Genomic DNA, 18,221 nt, shown 5'->3' on the forward strand with positions numbered 1-18,221 from the left:
GACACTGCCACATTAATTTGAGGGGCTCGGAGGAAGAAATAAAATGAGGCCGTGAATCTGAGTTGAGAAATAAAATTAGAAAAGCATGATTAAATGAACAAGGAGAGACAATATAAACTAAAGGATACAATCCTAAAGAGTATGCATGAACAGGGTGATCTGCGGGTATATGTGGACAAATCGCTGAAGATGGCAGAACAGGTTGGGAAAGCAGTTAAAAAAGCTTGCAGGATCCTGGGCATCACAGAGTACAAAAGCAAGGATGTTATGATGAACCTTTGTAAAACACTGGTTGGGTCTCAACTGGAGCATTATTTCCAATTCTGGGCACCGCAGATTAGGATGTGATGGCCTGAGAGAGGGTGCAGAAAAGATTGACAAGAATGATTCACGAGATGAGGGACTTCAGTTACGTGGATTGACTGGAGAAGCTTGGGTTGTTCTCGTTGGAGCAGAGAAGTTTGCGAGGAGAGTTGATCGAGGTGTTCAAAATCATGAGGGGTACGGACAGAGTAGATAGAGAGATACTGTTCGCATTGGTGGAGGGGTCGAGAACCAGAGGAGACGGATTTAAAGTGGATGAGCAGAAGAACCAAAGACAATGAAAGAAAATCTATTTTATGCAGTGAGTCTTTAGGATCTGGAAAGCACGGCCTGGTTGGTGGAGGCAAACTCAATCACAGCTTTCAAAAGCCAATTGGATAAGTATCTGAAAGAAAACATTTGCCGACCGGGGGTAAAGGGCGGGCAATGGGACTAGCTAGGAGCCGGCAAAAGCTCGACGAGCCGAATGGCCTTCCGTGCTGTAACCATTCTCTGATTGTGTGAGCAGAACCATTCTGTTCGCTGACTCAATCTAACGCCTTCCTAAGTTTGAGCACCTCTGTTAAACCTGTCTACCTCAGCCTTAATTAAATTCAATGACCCAGCCTCCACAGCTCGCTGGGGCAGAGAATGCCATAGATTACAACCCTCTGAGAGAAGAAATTCCTTCTCATCTTTGTTTTAAATGGTCTGAGGAGAAAAACTGCATTTGTAAACAGAACTGGATTTACTGGGATTGCTTTGGGAACTGAACCATGTTCATTCTGGCAGCTCTTGTTTGTTTCTGATTATCTTAATAACGCCTATATATGAGATGGAGATTAATATCTTGTATAAATGTTGAACAAATTCTCTTCGTTTCAAACACAGTGTGTCGAATATTTGATTGCTCCATGATCAGAGGAGACTAATTGATGTTCTGTTACCGACTGTTCCATTTTAGTGCTTTTTCTTAATCTCACTTACATCACTCCTCAGCTAGTTCACCTTCTATTATATCAAACTCCAAACTTGTTCCGTTTGAGTACACGAGTTGTAGTTGTAGTAGACTTAATTGCAGAGTCTTACTTTAAACTCAGCTGAAATCCTTTGAACCGCCCCTTTATTGAACTGCCTTGCATAAGATTTGAAATCCGTTGCTTTCTGTAACCTGGTTTTGGAACCAATTGAATTTTAAAATGCATCCACACATTTTGCACGTGATAGCCTGTTAAATATTCTGATATTTGTAATTGTCATTTCCACAAACGCAGCTCCCTAGCCACTGACTCAATCCCTCTCCCCAACTTGTGTCTGTGCCTGAACCGGACTGTTTGCAAACTTGGTGCCATACTTAACTCTGAAGTATGTGTTTGACCACATATCCACAGCATAATTAAGAATGCATATTTCCACCTCTGTAACATCGCCGTTGCCTCAGCTCATCCGCTGCTGACCCGTCATCCCTGCCTTTGTTTCTTCTGGACTTGACTATTCCAACGCATTCCTGCCACATTCTCACCTGCATAAATTAGTGTTGATCCAAAATTCGGTTGCCCATGTCCGAACTCTCACCAAGTCCAACTCACACATCAGCCCTCTGCTCGCTGAACTACATTCGATTCTGGTTCAGCAACGCCTTGATTTCAACATTCTAATGCATTTTCAAAACTCTCCATAGCCTCGCCCCTCCCGAGCTCTGTAAACTCCTCCAGCCCCAACCAGCACCACACCGCCCACCCATGAGATATCTGTCTTCCTGAGCATCCCTGATTATAATTGTTCAACCATTGATGGCTTTGGTGGCTGTGCCTTGTGTTGCCAAGGCCCCAAGTTCTGGAAAACCCAGCCTATACCTTTCTGTCTAACCCGTACTGTACCTGCCCTAGCAGTTATTGATTGGATAGTGGAGAGCAAGTTTTTCTCTCTATCTACTCCGTGCTGCATCTTTCCACGGAGTGTTTAACAGGAGAATGCAGGGTGAGCTTTACTCAGTATCTAACCCGTGTTGTTTCTCCCCTGGGTGTGTTTGATGGATAGTGTCAGGGAGCTTTACATTGTATGTAACCCGTGCTATACCTGCGCTGGGAGTATTTGATGGGTCAGTGTTGCAGGAGTTGTACTCTATATTTAACCCATGCCGTAACTGCGATGGGAGTGTTTGATGGATCAGTCTATGGGGAGCTTTACTGTCTGACTAACCCCTGCTGCGCCTATTGTGCGAGTGTTTGATGGGACAGTGCAGCGGGAGTTGAATTCTGTATCTAACCAATGTTGTACCTACCCTGGGAGTGTTTGGGACAGGCGAGAGGGAGATTTAACCTTCAATAACCAAAGCTGCATCTGCCTGGGAATGTCTGGTGAGACATTGTAGAGGGAGCTTTACTCTGCATCTAACCTGTGAAATCATCATCATCATCATCATAGGCAGTCCCTTTGAATCGAGGAAGACTTGCTTCCACACCTGAAGTGATTAATTTGGTGACTGAACAGTCTAATACGAGAGCCACAGACTCTGCCACAGGTGGGACAGATAGTCGTTGAAGGAAGGGGTGAGTGGGACTGGTTTGCAGCACGCTCTTTCCACTGCCTACACATGTTTTCTGCATGCGCTTGGCGATGAGACTCCCGGATGTACTTCCTCCACTAAGGGTGGTCTTTGGCCAGGGACTCCCAGATGTCAGTGGGGATCTCGCATTTTATCAGGGAGGCTTTGAGGGTGTTCTTGTAACGTTTCCGCTGCCCACCTTTGGCTCATTTTCCGTGAAGAAGTTCCGCATAGAGGACTTGCTTTGGGAGTCTCGTGTCTGGCATGCGAACTATGTGGTCTGCGCAGCGGAGCTAATCGAGTGTGGTCAGTGCTTCAATGCTGGGGCTGTTAGCCTGGTCTAGGAAGCTAATGTTGGTGTGCCTGTACTGCCAGGTGATTTGTAGGATTTTGCGGAGACATTGTTGGTGATATATCTCCAATGAGAAAAAGTGTCTACTGTACATTGTCCATGCCTCTGAGACATACAGGAGGGCGGGTATTACTACAGCCCTGTAGACCATGAGCTTGGTCGTACCTGCCCAGTGAATGGTTAATGAGACAGTGAAGAGGAAACTTATCTCTGTCTCCAACCCACGCTGTATCTGTCCTGGGAGTGTTTGATAAGAACATAAGAACATAAGAATTAGGAACAGGAGTAGGCCATCGAGCCCCTCGAGCATGCTCCGCCATTTAACAAGATCACGGCTGATCTGGCCGTGTACTCAGCTCCACTTACCCGCCAGCTCCCCATAATCCTTAATTACCTTATTAGTTAAATATCTATCTATCTGTGATTTGAATATATTCAATGAGCTTGCCTCAACTGTTTCCTTGGGCAGAGAATTCCACAGATTCACAATTCTCTGGGAGAAGAAATTCTTTCTCAACTCGGTTTTAAATTGGCTCCCTCGTATTTTGAGGCTGTGCCCCCTAGGTCTCGTCTCCCCGACCAGTGGAAACAACCTCACTGCTTCTATCTTGTCTATCCCTTTCATTATTTTAAATTTTTCTATAAGATCAACCCTCATCCTTCTGGTCCCCAACGAGAAAAGACCCAGTCTGCTCAATCTATCATCATAAGATAACACCCTCATCTCCGGAATCAGCCGAGTGAATCGTTTCGGTACTCCCTCCAAAGCTAGTGTATCCTTCCTTAAGTAAGGTGACCAAAACTGCACGCAGTACTCCAGGTGCGGCCTCACCAATACCCTGTACTGCTGCAGCAGGACCTCCCTGCTTTTGTACTCCATCCCTCTCGCAATGAAGGCCAACATTCCATTCGCCTTCCTGATTACTTGCTGCACCTGCAAACTAACTTTATGGGATTCATGCACAAGGACCCCCAGGTTCCTCTGCACCGTAGCATGTTGTAATTTCTTCCCATTCAAATAATATTCCCTTTTCCTGTTTTTTTTCCAAGAAGAATGACCTCACATTTTCCGACATTGTATTCCATCTTCAAAACCTTAGCCCATTCGCTTAACCTATATAAATCTCTTTGCAGCCTCTCTTTGTCGTCTACACAACCCGCTTTTCCACTAATCTTTGTGTCATCTGCAAATGTTGTTGCACTACACTCTGTCCCCTCTTCCAGGTCATGTATGTATATTGTAAACAGTTGTGGTCCCAGCACCGATCCATGTGGCACATCGCTAACCACCGATTTCCAACCAGAAAAGGACCCATTTATCCCAACTCTCTGCTTTCTGCTCGCCGGCCAATTCTTGATCCATGCTAATACATTTTCTCTGACTCCGTGTACCTCTATCTTCTGCAGTAACCTTTTGTGTGGCACCTTATCGAATGCCTTTTGGAAATCTAAATACACCACATCCATCGGTACACCTCTATCCACCATGCTCGTTATATCCTCAATGAATTCCAGTAGATTAGTTAAACATGATTTCCCCTTCATGAATCCATGTTGCGTCTGCTTGATTGCACTATTTCTATCTAGATGTCCCGCTATTTCTTCCTTAATGATAGCTTCAAGCATTTTCCCCACTACAGATGTTAAACTAACCGGCCTTTCGTTAACTGCCTTTTGTCTGCCCCCTTTCTTAAACAGAGGCGTTATATTAGCTGCTTTCCAATCGGCTGGTACCTCTCCAGAGTCCAGAGAATTTTGGTAGATTATAACAAATGCATCTGCTATAACTTCCGCCATCTCTTTTAATACCCTGGGATGCATTTTATCAGGACCAGGGGACTTGTCTACCTTGAGTTCCATTACCCTGTCCAGCACTACCCTCTTAGTGATAGAGATTATCTCAAAGGCCTCCCTTCCCACATTCCCGTGACCAGCAATTTTTGGCATTGTTTTTCTGTCTTCCACTGTGAAAACCGAAGCAAAATAATTGTTGAAGGTCTCAGCCATTTCCACATTTCCCTCCATTAAATCCCCCTTCTCATCTTCTAAGGGAGGAACATTTAGTTTAGTCACTCTTTTCCGTTTTATATATCGGTAAAACCTTTTATTTTCCGTTTTTATGTTTTGTGCAAGTTTACTGTCGTAATCTATCTTTCCGTTCTTTATTGCTTTCTTTGTCATTCTTTGCTGTCGTTTAAACTTTTCCCAATCTTCTGGTTTACCACTAACCTTGGCCAACTTATAGGCATTGGATTTTAATTTGATACTCTCCTTTATTTCCTTGGTTATCCACCGCTGGTTATCCCTTCTCTTTCCACCCTTCTTTTTCACTGGAATATACCTTTGCTGAGCACTATGAAAGAGCTCTTTAAATGTCCTCTACTGTTTCTCAATTGTGCAACCGTTTAGCTGTGTTTCCAGTCGACTTTAGCCATCTCTGCCCTCATCTCACTGTGGTCCCCTTTGTTTAAGCATTGTACGCTTGTTTGAGACACTACTTCCTCACCCTCAATCTGTATTACAAATTCAACCATACTGTGCTCACTCATTCCGAGAGGATCTTTTACGAGGAGATCGTTTATTATTCCTGTCTCATTACACAGGGCCAGATCTAAGATAGCTTTCTCCCTTGCAGGTTTTGTAACATACTGTACTAAGAAGCAATCCCGTATGCATGCTAATAATTCCTCCTGAAGGCTACCCTGTCCGATTTGATTTGACCAATCGAAATGTAGGTTAAAATCTCCATGATTACTCCCGTTCCTTTTTCACATGCCTCCATTGTTCCCTTGATTATTGTCCGCCCCACCGTGAAGTTATTATTTGGGGGCCTATAAACTACGCACACCAGTGACTTTTTCCCCTTATTATCTCTAATCTCTCAAAACTGCCCTGATATCATCCTTTATTAATAGAGCTACCCCACCTCCTTTCCCTTCTTGTCTATCTTTCCGAATTGTCAGATACCCCTGTATGTTTAATTCCCAGTCTTGCAGACCCCTGCAACCACGTTTCTGTAATGGCCACCAAATCATACCCATTTGTAATGATTTGTGCCGTCAACTCATTTACTTTATTTCGAATGCTGCGTGCGTTTAGGTAGAGTGCTTTAATGCTAGTTTTTGAACCATTATTTTTAGTTTTGACCCATCCTGCAGCCCCTTTATATTTATACATATTGTCCCTTCCTATCACCTTGTGGTTTACACTGACCCGCGTGCTGCTCTGCTCTGTTGCCTCCTGCCTTTTGCATTATTTATTGGGGTCCTGTTCATCTGAGCTCTCCCCCAATCTAACTAGCTCAGAGCCCTCTTTTGGGTTCCGAATACTCCTCGCATTGAGGCACCGAGCTTTCATGCTTGCCTTTTTATTATAGTGGTACAGTGTAGAGGGAGCTTTACTCTGTATCTCACCCGTGCTGCACCTGTACTGCGAATATCCGCTGGAACAGTATAGAGGGAGATTTTCTCGACATCTAACAGATCTGTATCTGCCCTGGAATGGCTGGGACAAGTTAGAGGCAGATGTAGTCTGTGTCTACCCTGTGCTGTACTTGCACTGGAAACGTTTGGTGTCACAGTATAGAGGGAGCTTTATTCTATATTTAACCTGTTAAGTCCAGAAAAAGTAATATGATTGAGTACTGTCGATGTGAGTAAGTGTGACCTGTCTCTTTATTCTAACTTCAGAGTGCACGTACAACATGGAAGGTCTGCTTATATACAGTGCTCCCAAGGGACGCTGGGATCTCTTGGGACTCCAACAGATACGCCCTGTGGTGGTGGTAGAATTCTGGTTACATAGGGTTGCATACATAATATCACTCCCTCCAAAAGTCAACAGGACACTTATTTGCAAGTTGAGACGATCTGGGGCTTTTTGCTCCTGAGCCGATCATCTCAGTACAAATGCAGATGCAGGTGAGTTGGTTGATTCTTCGTTGGGCTGCTGCGCAGCTGACCTTGCTGGGCTGCTGGGGATGATGAGTTCAGCTTCGTGGTCTGCAATGATGTTGGTTGCAACTTGTGTGTGCTTCGGAGGGCCGAAGTTGGTTGCTTGTGGCTGTCTGTGAATCGCAGTTTTGTTTTGTCCAAATGCTTTCTGCAAGTTATTCCATTTGCGAGTTTGACCTGAAACACCCTCCTCCCTTCTTTGGTTATGACAGTGCCAGCAAGCTATTTGGGACCATGTCCATAGTTGAGTACAAATACAGGGTCATTGACATCAATATTGCGTTACAAATTTGTGAGACCACAGAACATGCTTTGTTGATGCCTCCTGCCCTCGACTTGATCATGGAGATCAGGGTGAACGAGAGAAAGCCTTGTTTTGAGCACCCTTTTCAGGAGCAGCTCAGCTGGGGAACCCCGGTGAGAGCATGGTGTCTGATGCAGTGGCTGAGCAGGACTCGGACAGGTGGGTCTGCAGGCAGCCTTTTGACATGTGTTTCAAGCTTTGCTTGATGGTTTGGACTGCACGTTCTGTCTGACCATTGGATGCGGGCTTGAACGGGGCAGATGTGATGTGCTTGATCCCATTGCGTGTCATGAATTCCTTGAATTCAGCGCTGGTGAAGCATGGCCCATTGTCGCTGACAAGGACATCAGGCAGGCCGTGCGTGGCTGGTAGGTTTTCGAGGATGGCAGTGGACGTGCTTACAGACATTATTACACACTCAATCCAGTTAGAATAAACATCCACAAGAACGAAGAACATTTTGCCTAGAAATGGGCCAGCAAAGTTAACGTGAATCCTAGACCACGGTTTGGAGGGCCATGACCACAAACTTGGGTGCCCTGGGTGCACTGCTCAGTTGCGAGCAAGTGGTGCATTGGCGCACACAAGACTCCAAATCTGAGTCTATATTGGGCCACCACACATAGTGTCTGGCTATAGCTTTCATCATTACTATGCCTTGGTGGGCACAGTATAGGTCGCGTTTGAACATTTCCCTGCCTTTCTTGGGCAAAACCACGTGATTACCCCACAAAAGACAGTCCGTCTGTCTGGACATTTCGTCTTTACTCTGCTGGAACAGCTTGATCTCTTCATGCATCTCCGCTGGGACGCTGGACCAGCTCCCATGGAGGATACACTTTTTACAAGGGACAGTAAAGGATCCTGGCTGGTCCTGGACCTGATCTGGCGGCTGTAACGGGTGACTTTTCATTTTCAATTGCATCCATCATCAAGAGCAAGTCTGCAGGCTGCGCCATTTCCAGCCCGGTGGTGGGAAAAGTAGCCGACTGAGGGCATCAGCGCTGTTCTCTGTGCCTGACCAGTGGTTAATTACATACTTATATGCATACAGCGTGAGCGCCCATCTTTGAATGCGAGCAGAAGCATTGGTTTTAATACCTTTGCTCTCTGTGAATAGCGATATGAGCGGCTTATGGTGAGTTTCTAACTCGAACTAAAGCCCAAACAGATACTGGTGCATTTTTTCACCTCGTAAACGCATGCCATAGCTACTTTTTCAATCATGCTGTAGGTCCTTTCGGCCTTGGACAAACTCCTGGTCGCATAGGCGACCGGTTGCAATGTTCCCAAATCGTTTGCTAATTGTAACACCCGCCCGGCCCTGTACAAAGATGCATCGCAAGCTAGCACTAAACGTTTACATGGATCATACAGGACAACCAGTTTGTTGGAATATAACAGATTTCGGGCTTTCTCAAAAGCAGTATCTTTTGATTTCCCCCGTGCCTAATAATCTCCTTTGCGCAGCCACATGTGTAGAGGTTCTAGCAAGGTGCTTAACCCGGGTAGGAAATTACCAAAATAATTGAGGAGCCCCAGGAACGACCACAGCTCCGTCACATTCTGTGGTCTCGGCGCGTTCTTCATGGCCTCCATCTTGGCGTCAGTGAGTCTGATGCCATCTGCCACAATTCTTCTCCCTAAGAACTCGACCTTTGGCGCCAGGAAAACACACTGCGAGCGTTTCAACCTGAGTCCCACATGATCTCGCTGACTTAGAACCTCTTCCACGTTCTGCAAGTGCTCGATGTTGTCCCAACCTGTGATCAGTATATCATCCTGAAAACCACGATGTGCAGAACCGAATGTAGCAGATTCTCCATGTCCCTTTGAATAATAGCCGCGGTCGATCGAATTCCAAATGGGCATCTAATGTCGATGAACACACCTTTGTGCGTGTTGATGCAGGTGAGGTCTTTTTTTTAAGATTCCGCCAGCTCCTGTGTCATGTAGGCCGAGGTCAGATCCAATTTGGTAAATATCTTTCCTCCTGCCAGTGTCGCAAATAGTTTGTTTGCCTTGGGTTGCTGGTACTGGTCCTGCAGCAAAAAATGGTTAATCGTTAATTTATAGTCCCCGCCTATTCTGACCGTGACATTGCCCTTGAAAACCAGAGCAATCTGACTGGCCCATTCGTTGAACTCCACCAGTGCGATGATGTCCTCCCATTGCAGTCTGTCTCACTCGATCTCCACTTTCTCTCGCATCATATATGTCACTCCCCGTGCCTTGTGATGGATGGGTCATGTACCGGGAATCAAGTGGATCTGCACCTTTCCCCTCAAGCAACTTCCGATCCCTGGCTCAAACAATGATGGAATCTTGCTCAGAACCTGGGCACATGAGGCGTCATCGATGGATGAAAGCGCTCGGATGTCATCCCAGTTCCAGCGTATTTTTCGCAGCCAGCTTCTGCCGAACAATGTGGGGGCATCTCCTGACACTATCCTTAGTGGTAGTTCATGTACTGTTCCATCATAACAGACTTTTAATACGGTGCTGTTAATTACAGGGATCAGCTCTTTCATGTAAGTTTTCAGCTTGGTGTGATGGGGCTCAGCTTGGGCCTGTCGAAGGCTCTTTTCTCATGATGGACTGACTCGTACCCATGTCCAATTCTATGGATACTGGAATTCCGTTCAGTTCAACATTTAACATGATCGGTGGACATTTCGTGGTGAAGGTGTGTTCCCCGTACACTTCTGCCTCCTCGGTTTGAGTCTCTAGTTCTGTTTGATCTACCATGGATCGGTCTTCCACTGCAATGTGGTGCTGTGCAGTGTTTGCAGCTTATCTGCACATTCGCTGGAGGTGTCCCATTGTTTCACAGCTTTTGCACGCATAGTGTTTGAAGCTGCATTGATGGGCTCGATGATCAGCTCCGCAGTGCCAACAAGCTGTTAACTGCCTCGCATTAACGCTTGATGGCAGATTCTGAGTCATCTGAGATCATGCAGCTGCAGGCGTGTACATTCTGCCATATGCATTCCTGCCTGAAAACGATGTTACTTTGTGTACAATACTTGCCGAAACATCTGATTGTTGCGAAATTTGTTTGGTGTTATCGCTGGTGGAATAAATGCCTAGGTTATCATTATGCCTTTGCTCAGGTGCAGTGTTTCAACAGTCAATAGTTTGCGAAGGATATCCTAATGCCCAATGCTAAGCACAAAAAATCTCTTAGCATTTACTCCAGGCATCCATCAAATTCGCAATGTCCTGCAAGGTGCGTTATTTCGCCGACGTAGCTCACCACTTCCTGGCCTTGAGACCGTTGACATGTGTAAAACCGATACCTTGCCATCAGAATGCTCTCCTTCGGATTTCGGTGCTCCTGGACCAGCCGACACAGTTCTTCATACCATTTGGTTGTTGGTTTCACCGGAGCAAGAAAATTCTTCATGAGCCATAGGTTGTTGCCCCGCAGAGAGTGAGGAGGATCGCCCTTTGTTTGGCAGCGTTCACATTCCCTGCCAGCTCGATGGCCATGAAGTATTAGTCGAGTCGCTGCATGAAGACCTCCCAATCGTCCCCTTCTGAGAATTTTTCCAGGATATCAACAGTTCTCTGCATTTTCACATGATGGTTCATTATCTCGTCGCCAATTGTTATGTCCAGAATAAATTAATGTGAATGAGTACTGTAGACATGAGTAAATGTGATCTTGGTCTCTTTTTTCTAACTCCAGAGTGCACGTACAGCATGGGAGGCCTGCTAATATACAGTGTTCCCAATGGATGCTGGGATCCCTTGGGACTCCAACAGATATGCCCTCTGATCGCAGTAGATTGCTGGTTACATTGGGTTGCATACATAACATAACCCATGTTGTACTTGCCCTGGGAATGTCTGATGGGACAGTGTAGAGGGAGCTTTGATCTATATCTACTCCATGTCCGTTGTACTCCGTAGAGGACGAAATCCACATTGTGACGTCAGGAGGAGCTCCTCAGCCACAGGGGAATTGGTTGAGGAGGATTCTAGTGATGACTTTCCCAGTGACTGGTAACAGGGAGACTCATCTGTAATTGCCACAGTCGGACTTGTCTCCATTCTTAAAGATGGTCACGATTACTGCATCTCTGAGATCTCCAGGCCTGCTCTCCTCCTTCCAGATGAGAGAGATGAGGTCATGCATGCATGCCAATATTGCCTCTCCACCATACTTTAGTGCCTCAGCGAGGATTCCATCCGCTCCCATTGCCTTGGTGTTCTTGAGCTGGCGGATGGCCTTTTCTATCTCGTGCAGGGCTGAGGTTTTGCTGAGATGTTGGCGGGTAGCATGCTGCTGGATGGAGTCGAGGACACTCGAGTCAAAGGCAGAGTCTCGGTTATGGACATCTTCGAAGTGCTCCTTCCAGCGGGTCCTGACTGCCACAGTGTCCTTGATGAGTGTTTCCCCATTCTTGGCCAGCAGTGGGGCGGTGCCTTGGGTGCTTGGGCCATAGGTGGCCTTGACTGCGATGAAGAATCCTCGCACATCGTGACTGTCAGCCAGCTGCTGAAACTCCTGTGATTTCTCCAGCCACCATCTATGCTTTCGCTCACAGTTTTTTTCTTGGACCTCCGCCTTAAGCTGTCTGTAATGCTGCTTTACTGCTCCCGAGTTGGGTTGTTGTTTTAGGTTCAGAAATACCTTGTGCTTGCGATTAATTAGCTCTTGCATCTCCTGGTCATTCTCATCAAACCAGTCCTGGTGTTTCCTCGATCAGGCCAACATCCCCAGCATCGAAGCACTGACCACACTCGACCAGCTTCATTGGGTGGGCCACATTGTTCACAACTATTTTAAGTAGAACAATAATCAAGTTCCCCATGATTAAAGGGTGGAGGGGGTTCACACTCCAGAAACTTTCATTAAAGTGCCCCCTTGTTTTTTTTTAGGGAACCAAAAATACAAATTAACAATTCAACATAAAGGTAACTTTTGTCAAATCAAATCAAATGAATTAAAATTACAATTCTGTTCCCTCTGGAATGATGCACTCCAGTCTATCTGGTGCTCACCTCTCATGGAAGGCCACGAGTCTACCGGTGGACACTGCATGCTCAATCTCCAGGGATACCCTGGCTCGACACATTGTTCACATGCCTGACACAAGACTCCCAAAGCAAGGCTCTTCTCGGAACTCCTACACGGCAAGCGAGCCTACAATGGGCAGAGGAAACCTTTCAACAACACCCTCAAGCCCCCTTGATAAAATTCAGCAACCCCCCGATACCTGGGAGTCCCTGACAAACGTTCACCCTAAGTTGAGTAAGTGCATCCGGGAGGGCTCTGAGCACCTCGAGTCTCATTGCCGAGAGCATGCAGAAACCAAGCGGAGGAGCATGCGGCAAACCACTCCCACCCAACCTTTCGTTCAACGACTTCTGTCCCACCTGTGACAGAGGATGTAATTCCCGTACTGGACTGTTTAGTCACGTAAGAACTCACCTTTCGAGTATAAGCAAGTTTTCCTCGATTTTGACGGACTGCCTGTGATGATGATGATGTGTTCCTAATCTGTGTTGTGCCTGTCCTGTGCATTTTTGGATTGGCTGTTAAGAGAGACGTTTACCCTGCATCTAAATGATACTGTACATGCCCTGGCAGTGTTTGATGGGACAGTGTAGACGGAGCTTCACTCTGTATGTAATCCATGCTGTACCTGCACTGGGAGTGTTTAATGGGACAGTGTCGAGGGAGCTTTACTCCGTATCTAACCGGTGCAGTACATATCCTGGCAGTGTTAGATGGGACAGTGTAGAGGTAGCTTTACACTGTATATTACCGTGCAGTTTCTGGCCCACTCCTGCTCCTATTTATCATGCTCCTATGTACCCAGCATGCCCGGCGGGGGAGAATGTGCCGCACCCAGACTACAGGAGCTCAGTGCGCAGGCGTGGGCCCAGGCAGTGTTTGGTGCATGCGCAGTGTTTTTAATGGCGGAGGAGACATGTTTTTGAGAGGTTCATGGGAAGTGTCCATATCGGCGGGGCGGAGGGGAGTAATCGACCAGCAGGGAGTCGTGGAGGCTTGATAAACAACCGGTGCTCGCCGCAAGCCCGGAATAATAACCGGAATATCGGCGGTTGCAGCTTCGGGGCTTTCTACTGGTCACAGGCCCAGGCTGACGGCGGCCATCTTCGTGCAGGAAGGCAGGTTCAGCGCCCCAAAATCTTGATTCAGTGAGTAGCACAGCGCATGCGCGGCCATCTCGGTGCAGGAACAACGTGAATGATGTCAATGTCTGGAACTGAACCCAGCTGGAGTCAGTAACTTCAGGGGAGGAGAACCAGTGAATGTCGAGCTAAACCCAGCCAGAGTCAGTACCTTCAGGGGAGGGAAACCAGTGAGTGTAGAACTGAACGCAGCCAAAGTCAGTACGTTCAGTGGAGGGGACCCTGTGAGTGTAGAACTGAACCCAGCCACAGTCAGTACCTTCAGGGGAGGGGAACCAGTGAGTGTAGAACTGAACCCAGCCAGAGTCAGTACCTTCAGGGGAAGGGAACCAGTGAGTGTAGATCTAAACCCAGCCAGAGTCAGCACCTTCAGGGGAGGGGAACCAGTGAGTGTCGAGCTGAACCCAGCCAGAGTCAATACCTTCAGGGGAGAGGAACCAGTGAGTGTAGAAATGAACCCAGCCAGAGCTGAGTGTTGCGGGCGGGCGGTTGCGGGGTTTGTGGGTGGGCTCTCCTCGCAGCCTTTGAGCTCGGGGTTCGGGTGAGGTGAGGCGGAGTTCTGCACAGGCTCGGGGCCAGTCAACTGTGGGAGATTAGCTGTGGACGGACGACGTTTTGCCCCCCCCCCCGCCCCGCGGAGGATGGATGAGCAGCCCAGGCAGTGCGCCCAGCCTCGCTGAGGACTCACATACTCACGGACATGCACGGGCGGTGAGATTTGGCCGCCGAGTCGGCGGGAGCGGCACCTTCGGGCGGGGACGGGCCTTGGTTACTGTCGGGGGTTGCCGGGAGTTCGACCGCCATCTTTGGGCAGCACGGGTCCGCCCGCCACGGGGAGCAGGGAGCAGCAGGGGCGGGGCTTCCTCGACGTCACAATACTTTCCATTGTCCCGCTGCAGGGCAGATGCAGGATGTTGACCAGTGACATGAATACATGAGAACATCAGAAATAGGAGATGATTCGGCTCTTTGGCCCCTCGAGCCTGCCGCCATTCAATAAGTTGATGGCTGCAGCACCTGGGGTGGTTTTCCTTGCAGCAGTGAAGGTGTAGGGTAGGCTTAACAGAGGCGCTCACAATCAGGACGGCTTTCGACTGAGTCAGGCATCAGAGTGGTCATGCTCACACAATCACAGAATGGTTACAGCACGGAAGGCCATTCAGCCCGTCACCCCTGCCGGGTCCCAGTTAATCCAACTGCCCACCCTCTCCCCCGGCCCTGCAAATGATTTTTTTCAGATACTTATCCAGATTTATTTTTTGAAAGATGTGATTGAGAGTGTCTTCACCACCCTTTCAGGCCATGCATTCCGGATCCTAACCACTCGCTGTGTAAAATAGATTTTGTGATGTCACCATTGGTTCTTTTGCCATTCACCTTAAATCCATCTCCTCTGATTCTCTACCCTTCTGCCAGTGGGAACAGTATCTCTCTATCTACTATATCCGGACCCATCATGATTTTGAACACTTCTATCAATTCTCCTCTCAACCTTCTCTGCTCCAAGGAGAACATCCCCAGCTTCTCCAGTCAATCCACGTAACCAAAGTCCCTCATCTCGTGAATCATTCTTGTCAATCTTTTCTGCACCCTCTCTAAGGCCATCACATCCAAATCTGCGGTGCCCAGAATTGGACACAATGCTCCAGTTGAGACCGAACCAGTGTTTTACAAAGGTTCATCATAATCTCCTTGCTTTTGTACTCTGTGGTGCCCAGGATACTGTAAGCTTTTTTAATTGCTTTCTCAACCTGTCCTGCCACCTTCAGCGATTTGTGCACATATACCCGCAGGTCTCAATCTTCATGCACCCCTTTCGGATTGTACCCTTCAGTTTATATTGTCTCTCCTTGTTTATTTAATCATGCTTTTCTAATTGTATTTCTTAACTCAGGTTCACAGCCTTGTTTTATTTCTTTCTCCGAGCCTCTCAACTTAATGTGGCAGCATAATGTTGTCGAGTGGTGATTGATTGCCCTGGGAACCAACAGGAAGAGAGGTCAGGGGTCGGTGGGCCCAGAGAGCAGCGTGTTCTACAAACAATCGTGGTGCTTGAGGGGTGGATCCTGAGTCAGCCTGTCAGGTGAGTCCATATGAATCCCTGTTAAAGAATTTATCTTTTAAAATTTAAATCGAGATTTCTTTTGTTAACAAAACAATTTAACATTTGTCAGTATTTTGTTTTCCTGGAGTTCCTATTATGAGTTTCAGACACTTCAGTGCCAAGTTAATCAGGTGTTTCAAGGTCATTCATTTCCCTCTTTCCATGTCGCTGTTAGTTAAAGGGATAGATATTGATTTCCCCGCATTATGCATTCGTAGGTGAAGTAACATCCTTCCTCTTGGTAGTGAGTTACATTCTGTGCTGGCCGAGATGGCTGGTGGCATCAGCCTTTAAAATACGCATTCTCTTGTTCAAATCTCTCCAGGGTCTCGTCCTTCCCTATCTCTTCGGCGGCCCCACGCGTCCATCTCCCTGGTGGAGCGCCCCTCCCGAACTCTTCCCTGGCAGCGGGCCCTGCCCGAACTCTTCCACGGCGGGGCCCCGCCCGAACTCTTCAACCTTGAAAATGTAATCGGACAGGCAGGGCTGTGTTTGCTGCTGGAGGGCTCGAAGTGTTCCGGAACGGTTAGGTGCTGCAGTAGGTGAGGTGGCAACGTTTAATTTTTTATTTATTGATTGATTTTTAATTTATATTTAAATTTTATTTATTGATTGAGTTATTGACCATTTATTATTGATAATGCTTCTGGATTTTCACAAGTGAAGTGCTTACTGTTTTGGAAAATCCTCCAACTTCCCATCCCTCCACAACCCCTCCGCCGCCCACTATTTCTGGCTACCGGCGCCTGATTTCTAAAGTGTTCGCAAGGTTTTTCTGAGCGTACAAAAGGGAGCACTGACTCAGGCCTAAGTTAGTTTGGAGTAACTGTTCGCTGTCTAAACTTGCTTAACTGGCCAAAATGGGCGTAAGTGGCTGGAAAAAGAAACTGACCTAACTGACTGAAAGTGGAACAAACTAAACGTGGACAATTGTGATTTATTCGATACTCCAAAACAATAGGAGTAACTCCTGTCGAAACTTGGACTCTAGATGTGTCTATCCTGAATTTGTGTCTTGTACTGACAGTGATGAGTTATGTTATCTCCTTTTACTGCGTATTAAAAGGGGAGATTTTCAGACAGGAAATACAAACCAAACATCGTGTCAAGATCTGACGGAGTCAATCATTCATCAGGACATAATATCATCAGCCTTTGAAAGTGGAAGGAGAAATGTTTGTCTGTCCTGCCTGAGAGAAAATATTGCAATTATCAGTGTGACTGGAAAGGCACCGAGACTAACACACCCGAGTGAGTGTTCCAGTGCACTGCCTGTGGAAAGAGCTTTAATCAGTTACACAGCCTGAAGAAACATTGCTCCATTCACAGAGCGGAGAAACTGTAAATGTGTTGTGTGTGTGGGTTAGGCTTCAACTGATCGTCCAACCATGGAGAGTCACAAGGACAGCCGCACCATGGAGAAACCATGGAAATGTGGCGGCTGTGGGAAGGGATTCAGATCGGCATCAGATCTTGAAATTAATCGACGCAGTCACAGTGGGGAGTGGCCAGTTACCTGCCCCATGTGTGGGAAGGGATTCACTGGTTCATCCGACCTTGTAGTTCAACAGCGAGTTCACACGGGGGAGAGGCCGTTCAACTGCTCCGTGTGTGGGAAGGGATTCACTCAGTCATCCCACCTGCTGACACACCAGGGAGTTCACACTGGGGAGAGGTCGTTTTCCTGCTCAGAGTGTGGGAAGAGATTCATTACTTCATTCACCCTGCTGACACAGGAGCGAGTTCCCACTGGGGAGAGGCCGTTCACCTGCTCTACGTGTGGGAAGGGATTCACTCAGTCATCCCACCTGCAGTCACACCAGCGAGTTCAAACTGGCGAGAGGCCGTTCACCTGCTCTGGGTGTGGGAAGGGATTCTTTCTGTCATCTGACCTGCTGGCACACCAGCGAGTTCACACTGGGGAGAGGCCGTTCACCTGCTCGGAGTGTGGGAAGGGATTCACTCGGTCATCCGCCCTGACGACACACCAGCGAGTTCACACTGGTGAGTGGCCATTCACCTGCTCTGAGTGTGGGAAGGCATTATTTCGATCATCCCAGCTGCTGGGCCACCAGCGAGTTCACACGGCGGAGAGGCCGTTCCCCTGCTCTGTGTGTAGTAAGGGATTAACTCAGTATTCCACACTGCTGAGACACCAGCGAGTTCCCAACTGACTGCAGGTGCTGGAATCTGCTTTTAATCACATCCTGACTGAACCATGTTCATTCTGACAATTGAGGTTTGTTTCTGATGATAACTCCAGTAACTGGACTGGAGTTTAATATTTGGGATATATAAAAATGAATAAATAAATAAATGGAGGGATGCAGGAGGTAGGGGGTTGTTGCCCAGTCTCCTGGTCGGATGCACACCTACTCGCCAAGCGTTGTCGTGAGTAACCCGGTTTCAAATGACTGAAAATGATGCTAATAAAACACACCAAACTATTTTCTAGTTAGATTGGGGTACAGTAGTCAATTCCTCAATAA

The 18,221-nt window shown here is 47.3% G+C and overlaps 1 protein-coding gene across 1 annotated transcript; it reads left to right on the top strand.

The window, feature by feature from the left end:
- Positions 1-7,390: 7,390 nt before the first annotated feature.
- On the top strand, positions 7,391-17,906 carry LOC139235553 (zinc finger protein 391-like). Its single transcript, XM_070866609.1, has 3 exons — positions 7,391-7,619; positions 16,058-16,257; positions 17,100-17,906. Exons 1-3 carry the CDS (start codon positions 7,391-7,393, stop codon positions 17,904-17,906), a joined length of 1,236 nt encoding a protein of 411 aa, XP_070722710.1.
- Positions 17,907-18,221: the final 315 nt, after the last annotated feature.

This window comes from Pristiophorus japonicus, chromosome 23 (genome assembly GCF_044704955.1).
Source record: "Pristiophorus japonicus isolate sPriJap1 chromosome 23, sPriJap1.hap1, whole genome shotgun sequence".
Lineage (NCBI taxonomy): Eukaryota > Metazoa > Chordata > Chondrichthyes > Pristiophoridae > Pristiophorus > Pristiophorus japonicus.

What these genes read in the sequence shown, in the direction of transcription:
- LOC139235553 (XM_070866609.1), top strand. Translation starts at nt 7,391, where the DNA reads ATGTCCATAGTTGAGTACAAATACAGGGTCATTGACATCAATATTGCG. An exon ending in GCTGAGCAGGACTCGGACAG is followed by an intron (nt 7,620 to 16,057) that starts GTGGGTCTGCAG and finishes AAATCTCTCCAG; the next exon opens with GGTCTCGTCCTTCCCTATCT. An exon ending in GCTCGAAGTGTTCCGGAACG is followed by an intron (nt 16,258 to 17,099) that starts GTTAGGTGCTGC and finishes TGTGTGGGTTAG; the next exon opens with GCTTCAACTGATCGTCCAAC.